General features: G+C 35.4%; 1 protein-coding gene across 2 annotated transcripts in view; it reads left to right on the top strand.

The window, feature by feature from the left end:
* LOC106664727 (voltage-dependent calcium channel subunit alpha-2/delta-4) overlaps positions 1-22859 on the top strand; it is a 186223-nt gene that overhangs the window by 65552 nt on the left and 97812 nt on the right. For both annotated transcript variants that reach the window (XM_014390698.2, XM_014390699.2), the window contains exon 2: positions 4588-4669. In XM_014390698.2, the coding sequence (XP_014246184.1) occupies positions 4588-4669 (82 nt within the window). The remainder of the gene's footprint in view (positions 1-4587; positions 4670-22859) is intronic.

Raw genomic sequence — 22859 nt, 5'->3', positions numbered from 1 at the left:
TCCCGTGATCCGTATAATATGGGAATATTTTACTCTCTCTCGCACGAATTGGATGACACAGTTTCATAATTCTCTTTTATTGTTCGGTTTGTTTATCGATACCTGGGGTAAAAAAAAACAAGAAAACCATTAAATACTGGTACAGTTAATTAACTGATAAATTTTCAATTTGAACGCTTCCAAAGGAGAAAACAATTGTTTTCATTGATTTTTTTTATATTATAATTTCCAACTTTACAAGTTTCCTATTAATTATAATCAGCATTAGAGGGGTGGCGAGATAAAAGGATGGGAGGAAATGAATAAAGAGATAGGCGTTAGTGGATTGGGCTTTGTTGCAATAACAATTTCCCCATTTTCAATGAAATGAAGTTAAGCGTGAAGATTATTGTACACATAATGTATATAATTAACGCTTAATTATTATTGTGTCGGTTGGCAAGCGCTCTGATTTTTAAATTAGTTCACCTCCGACTTGATTTTCTGGTATATCACGGTATCTGCCGACAGGCCGACTCTTCTGGCAACTTTCTGTCAATGACGCGTAACTTTTTTGACGACTGCTAATGTATGGGGACGTCAAATTTATCTGGGAATGCTACTCATGTTGCGGTTTAAAAAACAAAAACAAAAAAAAAGAAAGAAAGAAGTTTGTTGCTCCCACTACTCGAGGGCCAGTGTCGTTTTTTCCCCATTACGATCTAGCAAAAAGTGTCCTACATGACAAATGGCCAAACTTTCAAAACGACTGGCTTCCGAACAGATGCCGTTATGATTTCATCTAATCGGTTCACATTCCCCCCCCCTACAGAAAACTATTTTAAAGAGAAGCCCCTTTCTTTATTAATAATACTAACGGTGTTCCAATAAAAACTTTTTCAGCTGGTGCTAGAAATTTTATTAATACAAGTCAACAAATAAGGTTGGGGTGGAAAAATGTTAAATTAAAAGCCTTCAGTTTCCCAAATTGTGTGTTTTTAATTACAATTAGAACTTAGATTAAAAATCCATAACCTGATGAAATTCTACTAAATACTGGAAATACATTTAATCAATATTTAATATTAATAATTCATGTTTGTGTTGTGTCTGCGTTGTGTTTAGGTTAATTTATTGAAATGAATGTAATTTATTAGCGTGAAAGGAATGAGTTGCTTAAGATTACGGTTACTACCGATGCGAATTTTGAAGAAATTTTTTTCTGACGAGTATGTCCGAAATCCTCATCAGAACAAGGTTGTGCGCATTTCCTGATAGTAAGTTTCTGCCTCTCAGCAAAACGGACGAACTCGATGAGTTTTATTTTCTTTAAAGTCCGTTGATTAAGCTATTGTTCATAAATGGTGGGAAAATAGAGCAAGTTAACCACTTATTTTCCACAGGAGACTAGAAGGGAGTGTTTCAAACTGATTTCTAGTCCGTTAAAAAATATGCATATTAATCCTTGCATGACCGTATTAATTAATGATTATTCGGAAATGGTGAGATGGGGTCTGGTGTGACGTAGGTTTGAGAAAAACATTTTCTTTATCGTGCCAACGTTTCGATCTTCATTGAGACCATCTTCAGGGCTCAATGTGTTTGTTTTCTGTGTGATTGTGCCATTCTGCGTGTCGAGCGGGCACTCTCAATTGCAAGAATGGCACAATTACACAAAAGACAAACACTTTGAGCCCTGAAGATGATCTCAATAAAGATCGAAACGTTGGCACGATAAAGAAAATGGTTTTCTCAAACTTACATCACACCAGAACGCATCTCACGATTTCTGAATATTTATAAACTCTCAACACGACACACAAGGATGGCACAATTACACAGAAGACAAACACTTTGAGTGAGTAGAAATACTTTGTTTGAATATAAAATATATTTTGCATTGTATAAATTCACTTATCCACATCCTAAATGTATTTGTTAAATGTAAACATTGTTTGTAAATCCCAGGCCCTGAAGATGATCTCAATAAAAGATCGAAACGTTGGCACGATAAAGAAAATGTTTTTCTGAAACCTACATCACTCCCGACCGCATCTCACGATATCTGAATAACTATCGATTAACGGTCACTAATCTCTACACATATAAAAATTATTTAATTATGATGGTTAGGAAGAAAATTTATCAAAACACCGGAATACCATTTATTGATAGAAATGAATTTAACTAACAATTTATTTCATGGTTTTGCTCATAAAATTACACCATTTTCGTCGAGTAGCGTCAGAACAGGCCACTCATATTTTTTGTAGTTTATTCCAAATTATGTATATGTAATTTTTGTCGTTATATTAATTGCAATAGTCTTGTGTGTCGTGTTAAACACCGCACATATTAATTGAAATGAAATTTGAAAAATGGCAAAAAGAGGGAAAATTCGAACGTTCGTAGGGTGAGATGAGTTGGTGTCCGAGGGAATTGAAGTCACGATAGCTCAAGTTGTTAGAGCAGTGGCGTATTTAGCCGAAGGTCGTGGGTTCGAATCCCGCTCGTGACACTAATTTTTCATCTCAACCAAAAACCTTAGATAAAAAGAATTATTCATTAAAATAATTAATATGGTTAATTATGACCACTAACCAAATATGGCTTATTGCTAGTATATGTCTTGAGAAACTTTCTCCCACTTCGAGAAATATCTCTGTTGTGATATTTTTTGTCGTTCAAGTTCCACAAACACCGATTTTCAAAAACAAGACTAATCAGTTTATCCATGGTGAAATACCAAAACGGTCTAAATTGAACGTCAAAACGCACGAAAAAATCAAACTGGTTTGAACGCTCGAATGGTTCTGCCGACATCGTGCGTGTTCTGACGTGCACTTCGCTGCCAAAGGAAACACTCTCGCTGAAAAACAAGTATTTGTTTGTTCGAACGAACTCGTCAGAACAAAATTTCGTTAGAATTCGCATCCATAGCAACCGTAGCCTAACTCCGCTCCGAGTAGTATCGAATAATATGGGGGAATGAAGGTGACAATATTTTTATGTTTCTATTAGGCACTGTGTTTATGTTAATTTATTGAAATGAATGTTATTTATTAGCGTAAAAGAAATGAGTTGCTTAACCCAGCTCCGAGGAATATCGAATACTTTGGGTGAGTGTGTGACGTCTGGAGAGTAAAAGTAAGTTAATAATTATTCGGAGATCATGAGATTATACAGCATCTGAGATGATTGATGACGTAGGTTTTAGAAAAACATTTTCTTTATCTGCTAACGTTTCGATCTTTATTGGGATCATCTTCAGGGCTCATAGTGTTTGTTTTCTGCGTAGTTGTGTCATTCCTGTGTGTCGTGTTGGGAGTGCCAGTGATCTCAATAAAGATCGAAACGTTGGCACGATAAAGAAAATGTTTTTCTAAAACCTACGTCACACCAGAGCGCATCTCACGATCTGTAAATAGCCAGTACATATTAAACTTTTTGAAAGGCATCTATTAAAATTTTTTGACATCACAGGAATAAGGCTGATAGGAAAATATGTGGTGGGAGGTTTGTGAAAGTTAATGACTACGGAATACCATGAGATATGAGAGGAAAGCGAGTTTTTCCTATTTTACTTTTTGGTAAACTGAAGCTGTTCATGGAGGGTTCTGGCTTTTGGATAGGATTCGGAATAAAAGCAGAATTGCCGGGTTACTGATGGTGTTAGAATGTATAAAAAATTCAGCAGTGTAAATGAATTACAGCATGGGACTAAGAATGTTCCCTTGTAAGACGCCGTTTATTTTAGTCGATATTTGAATATTCCTTGACGCACATCACTTTGAATTGGTCAATTTAAAAAAATCTTGGATAATAAGCTTTTAAATTTATAAAGGATTTCTTGCTTTTAGACCCAATTAAAATCCTATGCCATATTCAGGAACACACCAAGTATTTTTTCTCCAGAGCGGTGGAAATAGTCTCAATAATTGTGACACCTTGCTGGCTAGAGGAATAATTGGGACGGAAGCCGAATTGGTGTGAAAGAATGATTCTATGTAGATCTAGGACGGAGTATGTTTGTGAGCTTCAGAAATGATAATTATCACGGTGACTACGGAATACTTAATAGGAAAGCATTGCATTTTGGAAGGCAGAATGATGGAAAGGTTGGGAAGGAGATGAGGTGCATCATTTATATCTATAATTAATGTTTAATGGTCAAAAAATTAGTCATTTCTTTAGAAGTCATCTAAGAGTGCACGAAGAAATAGCCATTAAAAACTTGGTGATTGCGGGCTAATTTTGTGATAATTATATTTGGTGTGATCGATGATTGCGTGATATGCGATGATCAATGAGAGGTTTTAATAATGTGAGTCCTTTTGAATACCACTTTCATTTGCTAACAAGCCGCCGGAAGGGCTGCTAATTAAGGACGTACAACTATCCCTGGAATATTTCCTTGCATGGACAATAGGGCTCGCGCTTCTCAAAGGCATTACAGCCATCCCAGGAATATTAGGATACTTCAAAGCACATCAAAAGAACCTTCTGCGACTAAACTGAAGTTTCACAAATAATTAATTAAAAACAAATTATCTGTGATATTCCAGGTTGTGGAGTGCGTTTTATCTCAAAGAAAAATTTTTGTTTCAGAGTTAAAAATTGGGCTCTGAAATTCGGCGTGGACCTGTGGGAGTTTGGCCGCCAATTCACGAAGATGAACGAGATCCAAAGGGTAAGTTCTTTTAACATTCTTAACAGCCTTACTTAAAATTAATATTTTAAAAAATTGAAAATTTCCATCGACTATACACTCCAACAACAGAATCCCACTGATTAAAAAGTTTAACTTTAATCTTAAACGACTTATTTTGAAGCATAGATTAATTATACACGTTGATGTCACACCGTCGAAGTAAGTAGACACACGTACAAATCCTCAGGGTCTTTTGTAGTAAATCCTCCGAGACGCGTTATTTGCTCAGATGGGCGAAAAATTAAATATTTTGAGAAGAACGTGACCCGAATAGGCCGATAGTTCTGTCGTGCAAAGTTTATCAATAGGAGATATAGCGGAGAAATTGAATCTCTTCCTCAAGAGGAGCTTTAATGAAACGTAATGAAATTGAATAAAATTCCATCGAAGGGAACGCCTAGTTGATGTAATTTTTCCAATAAAAATTGAATATTCTAATCAACCGATTTAACTGTTCACTATGGATGTTTAAAAATTGAATTTATCGAAACTCTGCGTCAATAGTTCTGAAGTTTTATCCTTCAAATTATCCTTATATTAACCTTTTTTCAATTTTCTTCTTTCAAACATTTCAAATAAACTGTTAACCTTTAAAGTGTAACCTTTTAATTTTAATTTGTATTAATGTTTACGTGCTTTTTAATTGCTTTAAAGAAAAGTTTAATTTGAAATTAAAAATAGTTAGTTTGAAGTTAACAAGGTTTAATTGGAATTTGAAAATAGTGGGTTTGAAATGAGAAAGGTTAATTCGAAATTGAATATGGTTAGTGTGAAATTAACAAGGGTTAATTTGAAATTAAAAATAGTTAATTTCAAATTAAAACTAGTTAATTTGAAGTTGAAAAGAGTGGATTTGAAATTAGAAAGGTTAATTTGAAATTGAATATGGTTAGTTTGAAGTTAACAAGGGTTAATTTGAAATTAAAAATAGTTAATTTGAAGTTGAAAAGAATGGAGTTGAAATTAGAAAGGTTAATTTGAAATTAAAAAAGATTAATTTGAATTAGAAAAGTGTGGATTTGAAATTAGAAAGGTTAATTTGAAATTAAAAAAAGATTAATTTGAAGAAAAAAACTATATTTTTATTTGAAAAGTGTGAATTTGAAATTAGAAAGGTTAATTTGAAGTTACAAATGGTTAATTTGAAGTTACCAAGGGTTAATTTGAGATTAAAAATGGTTAATTTGAATTTGAAAAGTGTGGATTTGAAACTAGAAAGGTTAACTTGAAGTTAAAAATGGTTAGTTTGAAGTTAACAAGGGTTAATTTGAAATTAAAAATAATTAATTTGAAATTGAAAAGAGTAGATTTGAAATTAAAAATGGTTAGTTTGAAGTTAACAAGAGTTAATTCGAAATTAAAAATAATTGAAAAGAGTAGATTTGAAATTAAAAATGGTTAGTTTGAAGTTAACATTTGAAATTAAAAATGGTTAGTTTGAAGTTAACAAGAGTTAATTCGAAATTAAAAATAATTAATTTGAAATTGAAAAGAGTAGATTTGAAATTAGAAAGGGTTAATTTGAAATTAAAAATGGTTAGTTTGAAGTTAACAAGGGTCAATTTGAAATTAAAAATAGTTAATTTGCAGTTGAAAAATGAATTTGAAATTAGAATAGTTAATTTGAAATTAAAAAAGATTAATTTGAATTAAAAATGCTATATTTGAACAAATAATATTTTTGAGCATTATCTGTGGAAAAAACCGATCTTACATAAAAAATTTAAGAGAGTTTATAAATGGTGTTAAGCACATCCAGAGGAGTAAAAATAAATGAACACCATCGCTAAATAAATTCATAAGGAACGCCATAAACAGTTCGCCCGAAACAACTGAAGAAGGAATAGATAAAAAAAATCTTATTTTCAAATGTAAAAACCATACCTCAACGGAGCTGACTGTTATATTATTTCACGACCAACTGTAAGAAAATATGGTATTTGGTAAAGACGAGTAGGTGGTGATGGTATGGGTTGGCATCGGTTTCAATAGGAAAAGAGAAATTGATTTCGTTTCTGGTATAACAGTATACAATATCTAGAATTAATAGAAATTAATTTAACAAGGATTTCAGAGACGATATCAAGTGAACAAGTCGTATTCTAAAAGGACAATGCTCCTGTCCATACAGCACAAATGTTAAAAGCTTTTATTAAAAAAATCAAGTTTTGGAATGGCCAGCTATATTTACAGATTTGATAATAATTGAAAATGTCTAGTGAAATCTTGTAAGGGCTGTTTATAAGGGCCAGTTCTAAAACAGGGAAGAGATGAAGCGCACGATCCGAGAGGAATGAGATGGGGTTCGATCCCGCTCGTGACACTAATTTTTCATCTCAACCACAAACCTTAGATAAAAAGAATAATTAATTGGAATAATTAATATGGTCAATCATGACCACTAAGCAAATATGGATTAATTTAACAATTAAAGAGAAGTATTTGATATGACAATTTTGTAATAAAACGTATCCAGGAATTGGAGGTAAAATCTTTTCTACTAATGTATGGAATTTGAGTGAAGTAGAAAATTTTTTTTAAAAATAAATTTAATGACCAACAAGAGGCTAGAAACTGGATAAAACATATGAGAGAGAATGTCTTAGGCATAAAATAGTGGACGTAACAGCAAAAGTAGAAAAATTAGAAAAAATAATAATTAATTGTAATAATTAATATGGTCAGTTATGACCACACGACATTTGAGAATATGGAAAAAAGAGGGAAAATTCGATCGGTTGAAATGAGGAAATTGTGTCCCAGGGGATCGAAGTCACGGTAGCTCCAAGTGGTTAGATTAGCGAAGTATTGAGCCGAAGGTCCTGGGTTCGAATCCCGCTCGTGACACTAATTTTTCATCTCAACCAAAAACCTTAGATAAAAAGAATAATTAATTGGAATAATTAAAATATACTCTTATTTCCAGGGCCTTATACCTTACTGGCAGATAATTACCAAGATATATTTAAAATGTAACAAAAGAAGTTTTATGATTTAAAAATTAATGAAAGCAATAAAATTTAACAAATGGCCAAAATATTAGAGAAAGTCTATCTTTTCCTCCCGGATCTTATCTGACCTCACTTATTCACCGGAAAATGGAAATTCGGTTTCACCCGCATGCATAAAACAAGCCGAACGATTTATCAGATGTTCGAAACTGCGACTCTTGAAGAGACAGTCATGAATTTCGAAACATTTTCACGATTGACTTCTGTTCCTCGGTTCGACCAGGGCGGGTCAAAAGCTCACGGCCACTAGCCCTTTTTTGTGTGAAATTCATGCTATTAGGAAATTCTTATGGTAAAAAGGAAAGCACGATAACTTTTTGCTTGTGGGCGCTACGGCAAAACATGTCTGACATCGCTATACCGATTAGGCCATGTGGACCGGAATAATTACAAATAAATTACACTATAATTTAGTGGTAATTATCGATCCTGATCATATTGCTTGGCAAGTTTATGTAAAACACTAATTAAAAAATGTTTTCCAATGTTTATTAATGTATTTTTAAAAAAAGACCTTTTAGACGTTTGTAGGGGCGTCAGTGGCCACAACGGTCTAGGCGTTGACACGGCGCTCGTCACTGTAAGGTAAAGGTCCCGGGTTCGAAACCAGCGGCCCTGCATTCGAACCCGACATACTTACAGATGGCCTTTTTTTCAAAAACACCGGCACCCTGACGGTTGATATGTCCTCTGCTGTTGCCAACCCTCGTTAAAAAATAAATAAATAAATAAATAAATAAACAAGTAAGTGTTTTTTGTAATTTACAAATTAAACCGATTGGTACAAACAGTATACAATGAAATGGATGTATATGTATAAATACACATGCGTATAATTTTAATGAATGTTAACAGCACTAATCATCCTCAATTATCGCGCTTTGGGCCAAAATGGAATTTTTTCCGTGCGAGTTTTTGTTATAGAAAACACTGGCTTTTTCCTTCTCCGAATTACATGCCTAAAAATAGGTGTGTGTGTGTGGTGATTAGTGACTGTTAATCGATAATTATTCAGAAATCGTGAGATGCGGTCTGGTGTGATGTAGGTTTCAAAAAAACATTTTCTTTATCGTGCCAACGTTTCGATCTTTATTNTTAGGCCCTGAAGATGATCTCAATAAAGATCGAAACGTTGGCACGATAAAGAAAATGTTTTTCTGAAACCTAAAAATAGGGGTTTTCTCAGAGGGCCATCGTTCGGCCATCGGCTCCTTTGCCGCATTCTTTACCCCTGAGATTCTGAACCTTAAGAAAAGGATCGTCCTAATCAGATTGAGGAGCTGTACCCGACTGACTCACGGACACCCGATGATTTTGTGTCAAAACCCGCGCAGGTTCCCTGTTTGTAGAATAAGGTTGCTCAGTATGCCGGATCTGTGAAAGGTGAAGGTGCCATACCTTGGCCCTTAGAGGGAGCGAATAGGCATGTCCTATGATAGAGATGGTATTAGGGTCAATTGTTGGGCCCCCTGTTCCACTTCTTAAGAGAAACGGGGGCTGTTTCCTCACATATACAATTATGTATACTGTGTGTATATTTAAATGTACATGTGTTTATATGTACGTTAATAATAATTATATGTGTATGTAATCGACATTTGAATAATGGCAAAAGGAGGGAAAACTCATAAGGTGGGGTTGAGATGGGGAGTTGATGTCCGAGTGGATCGAGGTCACGACAGCTCAGGTGGTAGAGCAGCGGCGTATCAAGCCGAAGGTCGTGGGTTCGAATCCCTCTCGTGCCATTAACTTTTTTCATCTCAACTAAAAACCTTAATTAAGTGTATAGTATTAATTGGTCAAGCGGATCACGAAATTAGTGAATTTAATAATTTACAATATCTCACAAAAGACAAAAGCCAAAACAACACAAGGAAGGTATAAAATAAATGTTACCCTAATTTAGATGGCATAAAAAGTCTTAAAATTTCTAGATTTTGTTCTTCCACTCCAACGTCCTTAGAAGCATAGTCAACGCGCCCTACTATGCCTCCATACCCTCCACAACGACCTCGAAGTGTATTATAACGTACAGATGGTAATAAATGTTATTTATTTAAAAAATGTTTGACCTACTATGTACAATATTCCTTTTGGATTTTGAATAAAATATAAGAAGACTACCCAGATTCAAGGATAATTTCTACCCCCCTTTGACTATATTTCACCACTTTTATATCGGTGTACAAATGCTTTTTCAATACTGCATACTCGATCGTCTATAAAACGAGAGTAGTCTGTGTTTTTTTTTTCTGTTATATCACACGATTAATTTTCTTTATGATCGAAAACTGTAAACTCACAAAAGAAAGGATCAATTATTTACTGACAATTAGATGGTGCGGTTTAATTAAAAAAAACCTACTTTGTAATTTTATTTTCAAAAAAGTTTTAAATTGACTGATTCAGCAGTGAGATATGTGAAATAAACTGTGAATAGGCCGAGTCAACCAGCGCCGTCTCGAGAAAATTACTGAAGGAAGGAATGAGTCCTGAAAAAGTCAGATAAGGACTTGATCTGATAGAAATGGTTCCAGACCGACTGTAGCCGCTAATCCCGGAACAGGCTCTAGCAGACTTGCACGCGAATTACAAGTTTACCACATTTTTCCAAACACGGTTCATCAATCACGGACCATCAGCAGATCAATCTTAACGAAACAACTGGGCTCCGATTTCATCCATAAACACCTAATTATCCACTGATAGACAAATAAATGCACCATCCTTAAATTTTAAAATTTGTTTATTCATATTTTGCTCACCAAAAACAGCTTTAGTTGGAAAAATAAGACATTTAAAAAGAAGATGTTTATTACTGAATACTAAAAAACAATTATTAATTAAAGAACAAAAACATATAAAACATTCAAAATTAAAAAGTTAACAATTGAGACATTCGAACTATTATGCTAATAACTGTACATTTATTTGTTGCAAGTTAAACGATAATCAAAAAATCACTCAGTTTATATATTTCTTAGAATTTAAGTCCAATTATAATCAGAATGTTATAGGGATGTTGTGGATTTGTTGGACAATTTAGGGTTGTTAGGATGTTTCACACGACTTATTTTCGTATTAACAAATAGTATGAAACATCCTAACCATCTTAAAATGTACAACTACAATATTCATATAAATTAGTATCAAATTGATCTGCCTGTATCAGTTGCAGATAGAAATAGTTAGCAGATGAAGATGTGGGTAGGTATATAATTTTTAATGACCTTATTCCTTCCATATTAGCCAGATTCTATTATATATACATACCATACAATTTCATCACTGGATAGAGCATCCAGGTCGTAGTTATTTTCACCTCTTTCGATAATTCGTACGTGTAATTTCTTCAGTATTGCCATTTTTGTAGAAAACTATTCAATTTGTACGGTCTCCTAAATGAATGAATTGAAGTTTGGAACATGTGATGGATCAGAGAATGTAAGAAGGCAGAAAGAGTGAAATAATTCTGAAATATGTTTTTCTACTCCATTGTATAAAATAATACTGTTTTAGTAATCGATTACGTCATTTTAATACAGAGTTGCACACACACACACACACACACACACACACACACACACACACACACACACACACNTTATTTATGTAAGGTTTTAGTTGAAATGAAAAAGCTAATGTCACGAGCGGGATTCGAACTCACGACCTTCGGCTAGATACGCCGCTGCTCTACCACTTGAGCTATCGTGACTAGAAGTCGAATCGAATGGTTCGAATTCCGCTCGTGACACTAGCTTTTTCATTTCAACCAATACCTTACTTAAAAATTAATTAATTGAAAAAAATTTACTGAAAGTTCGTGAAAATGGGGACAGTCGTCTAAGCCAGGAACACACTTACCCGATGCTACGCCATGCGACGCTACCCGACGCCTTGCCACGTTTTGGTGGGGTGTGCACATCTATCCGACGCAAGCACACGTCGCGTACAGTCCACAGCGTTTATCACAATAATCACTATCACAATCGCAACGCATCTTTTGTTCTTAATGCACTATTTTGAGCAAAACCTTGTAATAAATTGTTAGTTAAATTTTATGAGCACAACCATCTAATAAATTGTTTGTTAAACTTAATTGTTTTAAATAAAGTTACTCCTAACCATCATAATTAAACAATGTTTATAAAAACTTATGCATTTTTGATCTCGTTTAATTTGGTTTACATTAAAATAACATGTTGTAATTAATATAACGACAAAATTACATGTACTTAGTTTGAAATAAACTACAAAAAATATGAGTGTCCTGTTCTGATGCTACCCGACATTACAAAATGGTGTAATTTTACGAGCAAAACTATGAAATAAATTGTTAATTAAATTTTATGAGCAAAACCGTGTAATAAATTGTTCCAATTTTAGTATATGTACCGCCGAAGCGAGTACAATAAATTGTTAGTTAAATTCATTATATCAAAAAATCGTATTCCGGTGTTTTGATTAATTTTCTACCAAACCATTAAAATTAATTTTTTAAATAAAAACTAATTAATTTTTAATCACAGTTAATTTGGTTTATATTAAAATAAGTATGTTGTAATTAATATAACGACAATAATACATGTAGTTTGAATAAAAATATGAGTGTCCGGTTCTTTTGTTTTCGACTGTACTCGATGCGACCCGACGAAAATCTGGACAGTGGGGATCGCAGAGCGTCGGGTAGGTTAGCGTGGCATAGCATCGGGTAGATTTGCACGGGGGTAATGCAACCTTATGGAAAATCGGAGTTTGGATTTACGTCGGGTAGCGTCGCATGGCGTAGCATCGGGTAAGTGTGTTTCTGGCTTAACGTTCCTGGCACATGTCGATTTGAGTTACATCCGATGGACTGATAAATCTAAGTACATCTCTAATAGCGTACTAAACCGTAGGAATTTTCGAACGTGGGCGGAGGACAATTCGAGAATTTCGTACTCCTGTCATCATCGGGTGGTTCACAGTATCAACGTTTGGTATTGACTTCACGAAAATAAATTAATTGGGCCTTTTTTCTACGAGAATAATTTAAATGGTGCTCAGTTCCTCAATTTTTGAGGGAGGTTTCACCAACCCTATTAAATGATGTTCCTCTGCAACAACGACAAAAAATGATTCTCCAGCTTGAAGGATGCCCCGCACACAATTCTTTGAAGGTGAGGCTTGTTTGAATCGTCACTTCCGGGATAGATGGAAAAAACCTCATGGCCCGATCTGTTGGCCTCTTCGGTCATCAGATTTAAATCCACTTGACTATTTTCTGTAGGACCATTTTAAAAAACAGTGTCTACGCCATTCATACCCCAGCATCATCAGTTGAAGAACTGCGGCAAAGGATGGAAAATGCTTGTCAATCCATCTCCCCTGTCTCTATCTCTCTGAGCACCGGCGAAGAGCGGTTAAAAAGAACAAATCTTTACGCAAGACAGGCAGTTGGAATATGAAATCTGATAGATAAATGGCAAACCAAATGACTGTTGTTTTTCTCAAACGTTTTGCCATAACTCTGTCATTTTTTTACCAATTTAAAATCCGATTGCACCATTGTTTCCAGCGCAAGAAGTCCTTTAAAACGATATGTCAAATGTATAGGATCATATTTAAAATTTTGGAGTTGAACTGTGTTGTTTTATTTTGCATGCGCTCGAAGCTGAAATGACCAAGCTGTCGGATTCCCCTAAAAGAAAAAAAAAAAAATAGGACCGAAATCCGTTTTGACCGTCAAAACTCAACTAATTCTATACAAAATATTAAAACGAACAGTTTGGACATGTAATAGGACTTTGAGGTACCTCCAACCCATCCGATATCCAAAGAATCCAATTCTTCCAATTAAAAGTCATTAGACAAATTGTCAAAACTCCTTTACTACTTTTGTCCACGATCCCCCTTCCAAAAGTTCTACATCAAGCCCTCGATCTTCCCAAACCCTTCTGTCCAAGTCCTCTTTATGTAATCTTTTAAATTCCCGTAAGACAAAGAGATTGCTGTTCGATTAAAAAAATACCGATGCGCGTTCAAAAAAAATCTTTTTCGTGTTACGCGTCCCGTTTAGTATTATTTTACAACGATATATTGTGAAAAATATATAAAAGCGTTATGCATTCATAGAATTCGAAGTGTGGTAAGAAGTCATTTGGACAAACAGCTGCATCAATTGACCGTCAAGAGGGATGAGGTATTGATTGAATAATTCACAGACTGCACCCTCTAACGGTACTGAAAACAATAGTTCAGGTTAAAATAGAGAGTATTTGCAGCTTTATTGATTCCTGTGCTCGGTTAGTTTTATTAGCAAATAGCATCCAATGAACCCGCCTCAATTACGCAGTTAATGCATTTACAACTATATGATTTTTAATTTTTAAGCAGTGATTAAAAAAATCTTCATGAATTCATGTTAATTTAAGATCTCCTAGCGAATATGTTTGTCATCAAACAAAAGAGCTAGTGAATATATTTTAAAATTTATCTATCATTACTTTACTTTTAAAACTATGCCTTTTATTTACAAAGTCTATGAATTGTGCCCAACAATTAACAAAATTTTGTTCAATATTATATACATTTTAAAAAAAAATCACGTTCATAATTTCTTGATAGTAGCAAGTTTCACCTCGTTATAACTCTTGGATAAATTGTGTTAGCCCTCATAATCGCGTTTTCGAGGAAAATCACACTCACTTGGTTAACCGTCTTAAACAAGTATTGAATAATTGAGTTTGTTCTTTAGCATCAAGCACTCAAGTCGAATTAACGACCAGGCGGGAATAATAATGTCACGGCTTAAGTTTATCATCTCTGGCTGTTATTTTATGGACTTCTTACTGGATAAACACGGACCCCCTGTGAAATACGGCAGTGGCAGTGATAAAACTAACGTACAAAAAATATCAAGTTGATGAAATATCTAAACTTAGGTTGTTTCTATTTATCTAAGTGACGTCACACATGGCATATAGGCTATGCAATGTTTAGTATTTATTAAAACTGGCCAAACGCGACCATATTTTAATTTTACATTGGTTCATAAATGTAATTGTAATAAACACATTTTCGTTTTCTCATTAGTGTCTCTTTTTATGCTACAAAACTGTTCAAAAATGAATAGGGATATAGCCAATTTTGTAGTACTTACTTCCCCTTCAATTTTCATTTTTTTTAAATTATAAATACCATTATAATTTATTAGAAAAATATTATGTATTTTACTGAAGGCAAATTTAATTAAGGGATTTGGAAAAATAAAAAAATAAAAGGTTTTAATGCCATAATTTTGTTTATTGGGCACAATCATTTTTTTAAACAATTAATGCAATGTACAATGGCCTCTGTTAGCTAAACCTCTTTGGACGTGTTAGGAAAACTGTGATTAAGGTTGTCACTAATTTCATAAGGAAATTCACTCCATAGATGTTGAAACGCAGCAGTCAGTTGTTGCAGGTCAACTGGCTGCTGATGGCAATCGAAAAGCCTTCTCTGCAACGCATCCGACATGTGCTCAATGGGATTGAGTTCTGGAGACAATGTGAGAATGGGAAGATGGTATCCAACATCGATGAACATTTCTGCCACTATGAGGTCGGGCATTGTCATCCAGAAATCGAAAATCCCTGCCAATGAGATCCCTGGTTTGAGGGGTGTATTCCTCGATAATCTTGGCCATAATGGACTACGGTGAGGTTGTCTTCAACGATAAGTAGTTCAGTTCGTCTCCAGTGTAATTCCCAGCTCAGACCATTACACCGCTTTCACCAAACTACTCTGAAAGGAACACGAACTCGGGCATTTACGTATTCGCTGTTCTGGATAGACTCTTCGGCCCTCCTGTCATTATACAGGCAGAAACGCGACTCATTAGTAAACATAAGAGCATTCCAATTGGTGTTCTCTTCTAGGCGCTTGCTGCACCATATTCTCAGGCTAACTGTAGCCTTGAGTGCCTGGCAAGCATTCTAAATCAGTAGACGGTTTGGCGAATGTAGAGTGATTTGCTACAATTAACCGTCGGGTGTGAGATCAGTTACACTTCGCGGACAGCAGTATGCGAGTCCTATATGCGAGAATTACAGAATTACGGGCGCAAGCATGTTCCAAGTCTACTGCTTGCAAGTGAGGTGGGACTCGTGCTGAGGCTCCTTGAGAGTAGCCCAGGGAGTACACAGTGCCTCCTGGACGGTGGTTAGCATTCCACTTAAATAAAAACCGGTGCCGGCCTGTCTGTTGGAAGTGCCTACGCTAGGGGTTTCGATAGAATTGCCTTTTCTATCGATCGGGAGTAGCTTCGGCTGCGACGCTGGTCAGGCGGTCTGCCGACCCAACCCTGCAGAAGGGACAAGCGGGGAAGTGCTTTTTCAAGGCTCTACGTGGAAATCTACGGTATTGCACACCCCACCGTAGACGGAAACGTGTCGCCTCCCTTCTTGGAAAACGATCCCGTACTTGCACGGGGGACCGATATGGCCCTAGGGCTAGGCGCGGTCTTAAAAGACCCTCATGTCCTTCTCAGGACCTTGAGCAAGATTGGGAACGAATGCACCATATTCTCCTGAGCTCTTCGTCAGGAGCTGTTGCTGCGGGTCGTCTCAAAGGGGCATACGATGTGAGGCCAATTACGAATCGTTTGTGTTGATAAACCCTCTTGGCCATAACTAACTGCGGTGAGGTTGCCTTCAACAATATGGATCCGAATTCGTCCTCAACTGTAATTCCCAGCCCAGAGCATTACATCCAAACTGGATTGAAGGGAGCACGAACTGAGGATACCATCGTCTCCTGAGTTGCTGGTAGCGGGCTGGTGCTGCAGGTCGTCTCAAAGTGGGATTTCGTGTGAGGCCAACTTCCCACAAACAATTACGAATCGTTTGTGTGTATTGACGAATGCCTTGCACAAAACTTATTGGATTTCGTTTAGGACTGGCGGGCACTATGGAAAGGGGTGCTTCGTGCACAAAAACAATATTTTTGTCCTCCCTTAGCGTCGTAATGTGCTGAGGCCTTGGCTACCTGGCCTTGGCACTTCCAGTCTCTCGGAATAAGGCTAAAGCCGGGAGACCAGTTTCTGAGAGACGCCAAATACCTCTGCGATATCCACTTGCCGAACACGAACTGGGGCATTGTACGTATCCCCTGTTCTCGGTAGACTCTTCGGCGCCTGCTGTCACTATACAGACAGAAACGCGATTCGTCAGTAAACATGAACATGGTCTCTTCTAGGCGATCGCTGCACCATTATCTCCCGATTTACTGATGTCAGGCTGTTGCTTCAGGTCGTCTCGAACGGATGATGATCTGAAGCTAACTACCCGCAAACGGTTCGTAATCTTGTACTTCATTTAGAATCTGGCGAGCACTATGGAAAGGGTTCCGACTTGCAGCAATGACAACATTTCTGTCCTCCCTTAGCTACAAATGCACTGAGATCCACTACAACCAGGCATTCTATTGGCACTTCCAGTTTTTTCGAATCAGGCTAAAGCCCGGGAGACAATTCTCTATGAACCGCCAACTGCCTCTGCGATATCCACTTGCCGGTGGCCTCTATGACTCATTCTCACAATAATATTGCCAACTTCTGATTCAAGATGATGTCTTTCCATCATCAAAGAGAATTCAACTGGCTTAAAATGGGGAAAAGGCGAGAAAAGGTGTTTGTTTGCAAAATGAGTAATCTTCATGTTTACTATTCTTAAGTATATCTGTTATCAAAAACGAGGATTAACATTTGTTTGTTTTTGGTTTGTATTTTCTATTTTGTTTTACCCAACAAACAATAACGTATCGCTTAATTTAATTAAAAGTAATAGAATTAGAATAAATTACTAATATCCCTATATCATTTTTGTGTAGTTAAATCACTACCTTGGAGGATCTGCCATATTTCGTAGTACTTTATTTTGAAACTATTTCATTATGTTAGTAATAATTCTTGTGTATCATTCATTCATATAGGTTTAATATGTTCTTTCCAATTTAATTTTTTTATGTGTCAAGCCTAAAGTTGCTAATGTTAACCTCAACTCTGTTATATTACAGGTTGAAGACTTAGTTTGTCCGCTGATTTTATATTTCTGAATTCAACATGGATTTTGGTTGGTTATTAGTATCTCTTTAGTCAAAGATGCTGTTGATTGTCATTTGCCGTCGGTTCATGGATTCTGTGGTAGGTCATTTGTATACAGCAAGTACAGTAGGAGGCTTAAGATGTTACCTTGTGGTACGACAGACTTGATTTAAGGTAAATCATTGCATTCGTCTTGCGGTTTAACTTTAAATAATCTTCTCGAAAGGCAAGGGTCAAAAGTCAAATATATCGCTTTGTTCCGTCACTTAACATTGGAGCGAATGCCATTAAAACTGTTTTAATTTATGAGTAAGTAACATAAAAAACATGTAACGAAAATTCCTTTATATCAATTTGAACTTTTTTTAATAATATAAAAATGGTTCTTCTCTAAAATAACACATGAAAATTAATTAAAATTAACATTGTAAGTTATATAAATTTAAATATAAAAAACAAATAAAATAAACGGTATAAATAAAATATGGGGTGGCAGCAACGGTTCAACGGTTGAGGCGTTGACACGGCGCTCATCACCGTAAGGTAAAGGTCCTGGGTTCGAATCCAGCCGCCCTACATTCGACATACGGTAAATGGTTCGTATTAATTCTAGATTTTTTTCTGCGTTACAGAACACCATTAAATCGTAGATATATTCGTCAAATTAGTCCTTTTTAATTTCAAATTAACTCTTTTTTGTGCATTAAAAAACTAAGTAGATGATATGAAACATTAACATTTAAAATAAAAGAGACTTTCTTTTTTAACGAATAACAGTTTGAATATTTTTAAGTCTAATAATGTGATCCATATAATAAATTGTCCATTAGCATAAATTAAATACTAAGTATAACGATTTTCGTCCACTTTCAATTTTTTTCAACGTTTTCTTTCATAAATTGAAAGTGAACGTGATTTGAATTTTAATTAACGTTCATATCGAAAAAAAAGGATGGTTCGTTTAGCTCAATAGGTTCTTGCCAAAGCAACATGCAATTCCTATTAGGAAAATTTCATAATCATTTCTCTGCTATGCCATTTCGCTAATCAGGACGGGATATCCACGTTTCATTATGATAATCGACAGAAATACGAGTGTGCCGCGTACGGGAAGAGTCACGAGAGCTCAATTACAATTCAATTATGTATATCTGTTCGGATTTAGGAGATAGAAACGGTTTTTAAACCCTTCCATAAATCCTCTTAGCCAGTTTCCCGTTTTGGGGAAATTTATAAATTTGTGCTAATTTCCCGGGTGTTTTATCACGCTCTATTCTATCCTTAAAAAAAAACAATATTTACTCCTTATAAAAAAGTAAAAAGTTCGTAAATTTTTAAGTCATTTTTTGTCAACACCTTAATTTTATAATTTCATCCGTGTGTCTGCTTTTATAGAAGTAGGGGATCGTCTTGACAGGAGGAAATTTACATTTTCCTTGTGGCGACTGACCGGTGGACAATCAAAACGATTCTGTTTTATGTTTATCCTGCTCATGGGAAGGGGTTAAATCGATTTTCCTCCGGGTGGCTCGTTGGGACTACCACTTAGTCAGACAAACATAAAGCTCTTGAACGTTTCACCCTCTATGGACCGTAACCGAGGAAATAGCCCGATATTTACCAGAACTATCTTAATATTTGGCCTGATCGCCGACTTCCGAGCCGCATTTTCCATCGAAAGAGGGCATGTCTTTTGGCACATTTTATAACTGTTTTGTAAAGTAAACTAGATTCACTAATTTCGTGGTCCGCTTGACCAATTAAACATTACAATTAATTAAGGTTTTTAGTTGAGATGAAAGTGAGTGGATCGAGGTCACGATAGCTCAGGTGGTAGAGCAGCGGCGTATCAAGCCGAAGGTCGTGGGTTCGAATCCCTCTCGTGCCATTAACTTTTTTTCATCTCAACTAAAAACCTTAATTAATTGTAAAGTAAACTAGTTTCCCCTCTAGCGTAACCTAAATCGCTAGTTGTGCCTCCTGAACTTAATTATCTTGAAAGTGTGTGTGAACCAAACATGTACTTTCTCATCGACGGGTCAAGGCACTGTATTATTTTATATCTCTCAAGTTCGTCAGAAACAGACCCTAACTAACCTCCGACTCCAAAATCCAAGAAATCCTTGAATTTTCTGACTCGTGCAAAGGTGAGATAAGAATGAATGAACGACGTAGGTCCGTGGCCGCAACGGTTTAAGCGTTGACTCGGCGCTCATCACTGTAAGGCAAAGGGCCGCGGGTTCGAATCCCGCGGCCCTGCATTCGAACCCGACATACTTACAAATGGCCTTTTTTTTCAAAAACACCGGCACCCCCAAGGTTCAAATAAACTCGCAGTTAAAAAAATTTACCTAATGTACATATACATTGAAAAGAACAGTCTTCTTCATATCAGATACTTAGGACCGAGACGGCGGACTGAAGTAAAATATCCACACAATACTTAATAGACAATAACCTAACAGAAGACTTGGACAATTATAGGATTTTTAAGACAGAAGTCTGTTTTGACCATTAAAACTTCACACTAGACATTACTTTGCACATACGGGGTTGAACAGTGGGTTTCCTCCAAGCCAACCAGCGCATCCAATATTTTCTAATCAAAAGTCCTCAAATTTTCAAAGCTCCTAGATCACTAACCTAACTACAAAGGGACAAAATGAACTTATCCGATTCCGCTCCCAAAAGTTCTCCATCCTAATCCTACTGCCCAATTCTTATCCCTCTTAATAAATAATCAACTGGTAACATCAATATTCAGGATTCGCTTGGATGATTTAGCGACGGGCGAACTTTGAAATTATGGAGATCAAAACGACGTACCTGCGGGGATTTTCAGTCCATTAGTCAGGTATTGTGGAATCTCATAAAATCTTGCTGGAAAATACATCATCGAAAAGCCCAAGAAACCAATGAATAAATAGTCAGTTGATAAATGGAGCTGAAAAGATTGAAACACTACATGGAAAAAGGGAACCTTATACCAGTTGGAATTTAGAACAAAACATTCACCTATAAATCAAGTACCTGGAATCATAAAAAATAGAGAAATATTTTGAAGACAAAATGAAGGTTTTTTTAAAACATGATTTATAAATATTTCCAGGAGAATGTAGTTTTTCCGTCATCTTAACCTTTTTTAACCTCAAATTAGCCTTTTCAAATGTCAAACTAGCCCTTTCTAATTTTAATTTCAGACTAATCCTTTCTTCAAAGCATTAAAAACCCAAGATAGTATAAAATATAAGCATGCAAAGTACAATTCTCGTGTATTTGCAATTTTTTAAACTATAAAACAATTGGGCTCGAGAAATTCGAGATTTTTTAAAATATGAAATATTTGCTCTATAAAATAATTATTTTATTCCCTATTTTTCGTGGTCCGCTTGACCAATTAATAACATAAAATTAATAAGGTTTTTAGTTGAGATAAAAAAGTCAGTGTCACGAGCGGGATTCGAACCCACGATCTTCGGCTAGATACGGCGCTGCTCTACANCCTCCGTTTTGCCATTTTTCAAATGTCGTGTAATCGGATTGGATTCTCGGCGACAAATGGAGATCATTAGTGAAGTGTACTTCATTTCAAGTCATTAAATTCACTATTTTTCGTGGTCCGCTTGACCAATTTATAACATTCAATTAATAAGGTTTTTAGTTGAGATAAAAACAGTCAATGTCACGAGCGGGATTCGAACCCACGACCTTCGGCTAATTATTTTATATTTACAAAACATCTCTATTTCATAGACTGACTTGTTTCATATTTAATTTTAAATGTGTGGTAATTAGTGACCGTTAGTCGATGATTATTCACAAATCGTGAGATGCGGTCTGGTGTGATGTAGGTTTCAGAAAAATATTTTCTTTATCGCACCAACGTTTCGATCTTTATTGAGATCATCTTCAGGGTCTGGGATTTATAAACATTGTTTAAATTTAACAAATACATATAGGATGTGGAAAAAAGTGAATTTATACAATGTAAAAAAATGTAATTTTACATACAAAAATTTCCATTTCATTTGTAATTAATTTTCACGTGATATTTTGGATAAGATTTTGACCAATGTTTGATGTATAAACTAATTATCTAATATTTTAAAAATGTGGTATTTTATATAGGAACCAAATTTATATATTTTTCAATTCTTAAAGTAAAAAATGAATCATTTTTATTTGTAACTAATTGTTAGGTCGTATTTTATATAAGAACCGTTTTTATATTTTTAATTTTTTTTCAAATAAAGAGAAAAATATTATTTTTAATTTGAATTGTAATTAATTGATATAAGTTAATTAAAATTGTAATAACCCAATAATTTTACATTAAAAATTGCAAATTCACAGGAATTTAACTTTACATGCTTTTATTAAAAATCCATCTCTTGTGCTTTTACTGCTGTAAAGAAAGGGTTAATTTGAAATTAAAAAGGGATAATTTAAAGTTAAAAGGGTTAATTTGAAGTTAAAATGATTAATTTGAAATTAAAAAAGGGTAAATTAAAAAAAAGGTGACAGAATAAACTGTATACTATTTTCTCAGCCAATTGAACAACATCATACTTACAGTCTGCGCGGACGATAGGGCAATTTTATTACCTAATCTCAAGCCAATAGCCATTTATAGCCAGAAATAACTGAAGCTCATTGAAGAATGGTGCACCTAAATTACGTGCAGACTCAAACGACAAGAACCAAATAGCAAACCAGGGCAACTGTGATGACCTCTAGGACAGAAATCAGGCACGGCTGTAAAGAAAAAACTAGTCATATTCAAATGAACTGTTGATTACCAATAAACCGTAATGTCAAAGCAATCCAATTATAATCAAAAGTCCTCAAAGTAAATCTACAAAATCTTTACTACGTCTCTAAACTATCCACAATGACCTTACCATGCTTTTTGTTAAAGAATCGATCCTTTCTCACTTCCTGAAGTTTCAATCTTTCGACCCTTAAATAAAGCTCAAGCCCTCTCCACTACCTCCCTAAGAACCCTCCATGTCGCCTCAAACGACGATGGCCACGAGACCTCCTCGCCCTTAATCCAATAACACGTGTCCTCAGGTTGCATTGTGTATATTGT

This window comes from Cimex lectularius, unplaced genomic scaffold (genome assembly GCF_000648675.2).
Source record: "Cimex lectularius strain Harlan isolate CLEC.00 unplaced genomic scaffold, Clec_2.1 scaffold154, whole genome shotgun sequence".
In the NCBI taxonomy this organism is placed as follows: domain Eukaryota; kingdom Metazoa; phylum Arthropoda; class Insecta; order Hemiptera; family Cimicidae; genus Cimex; species Cimex lectularius.
Note: the sequence above shows the minus strand (reverse complement) of the source record. Positions and strands in the feature narration are given on the sequence as shown.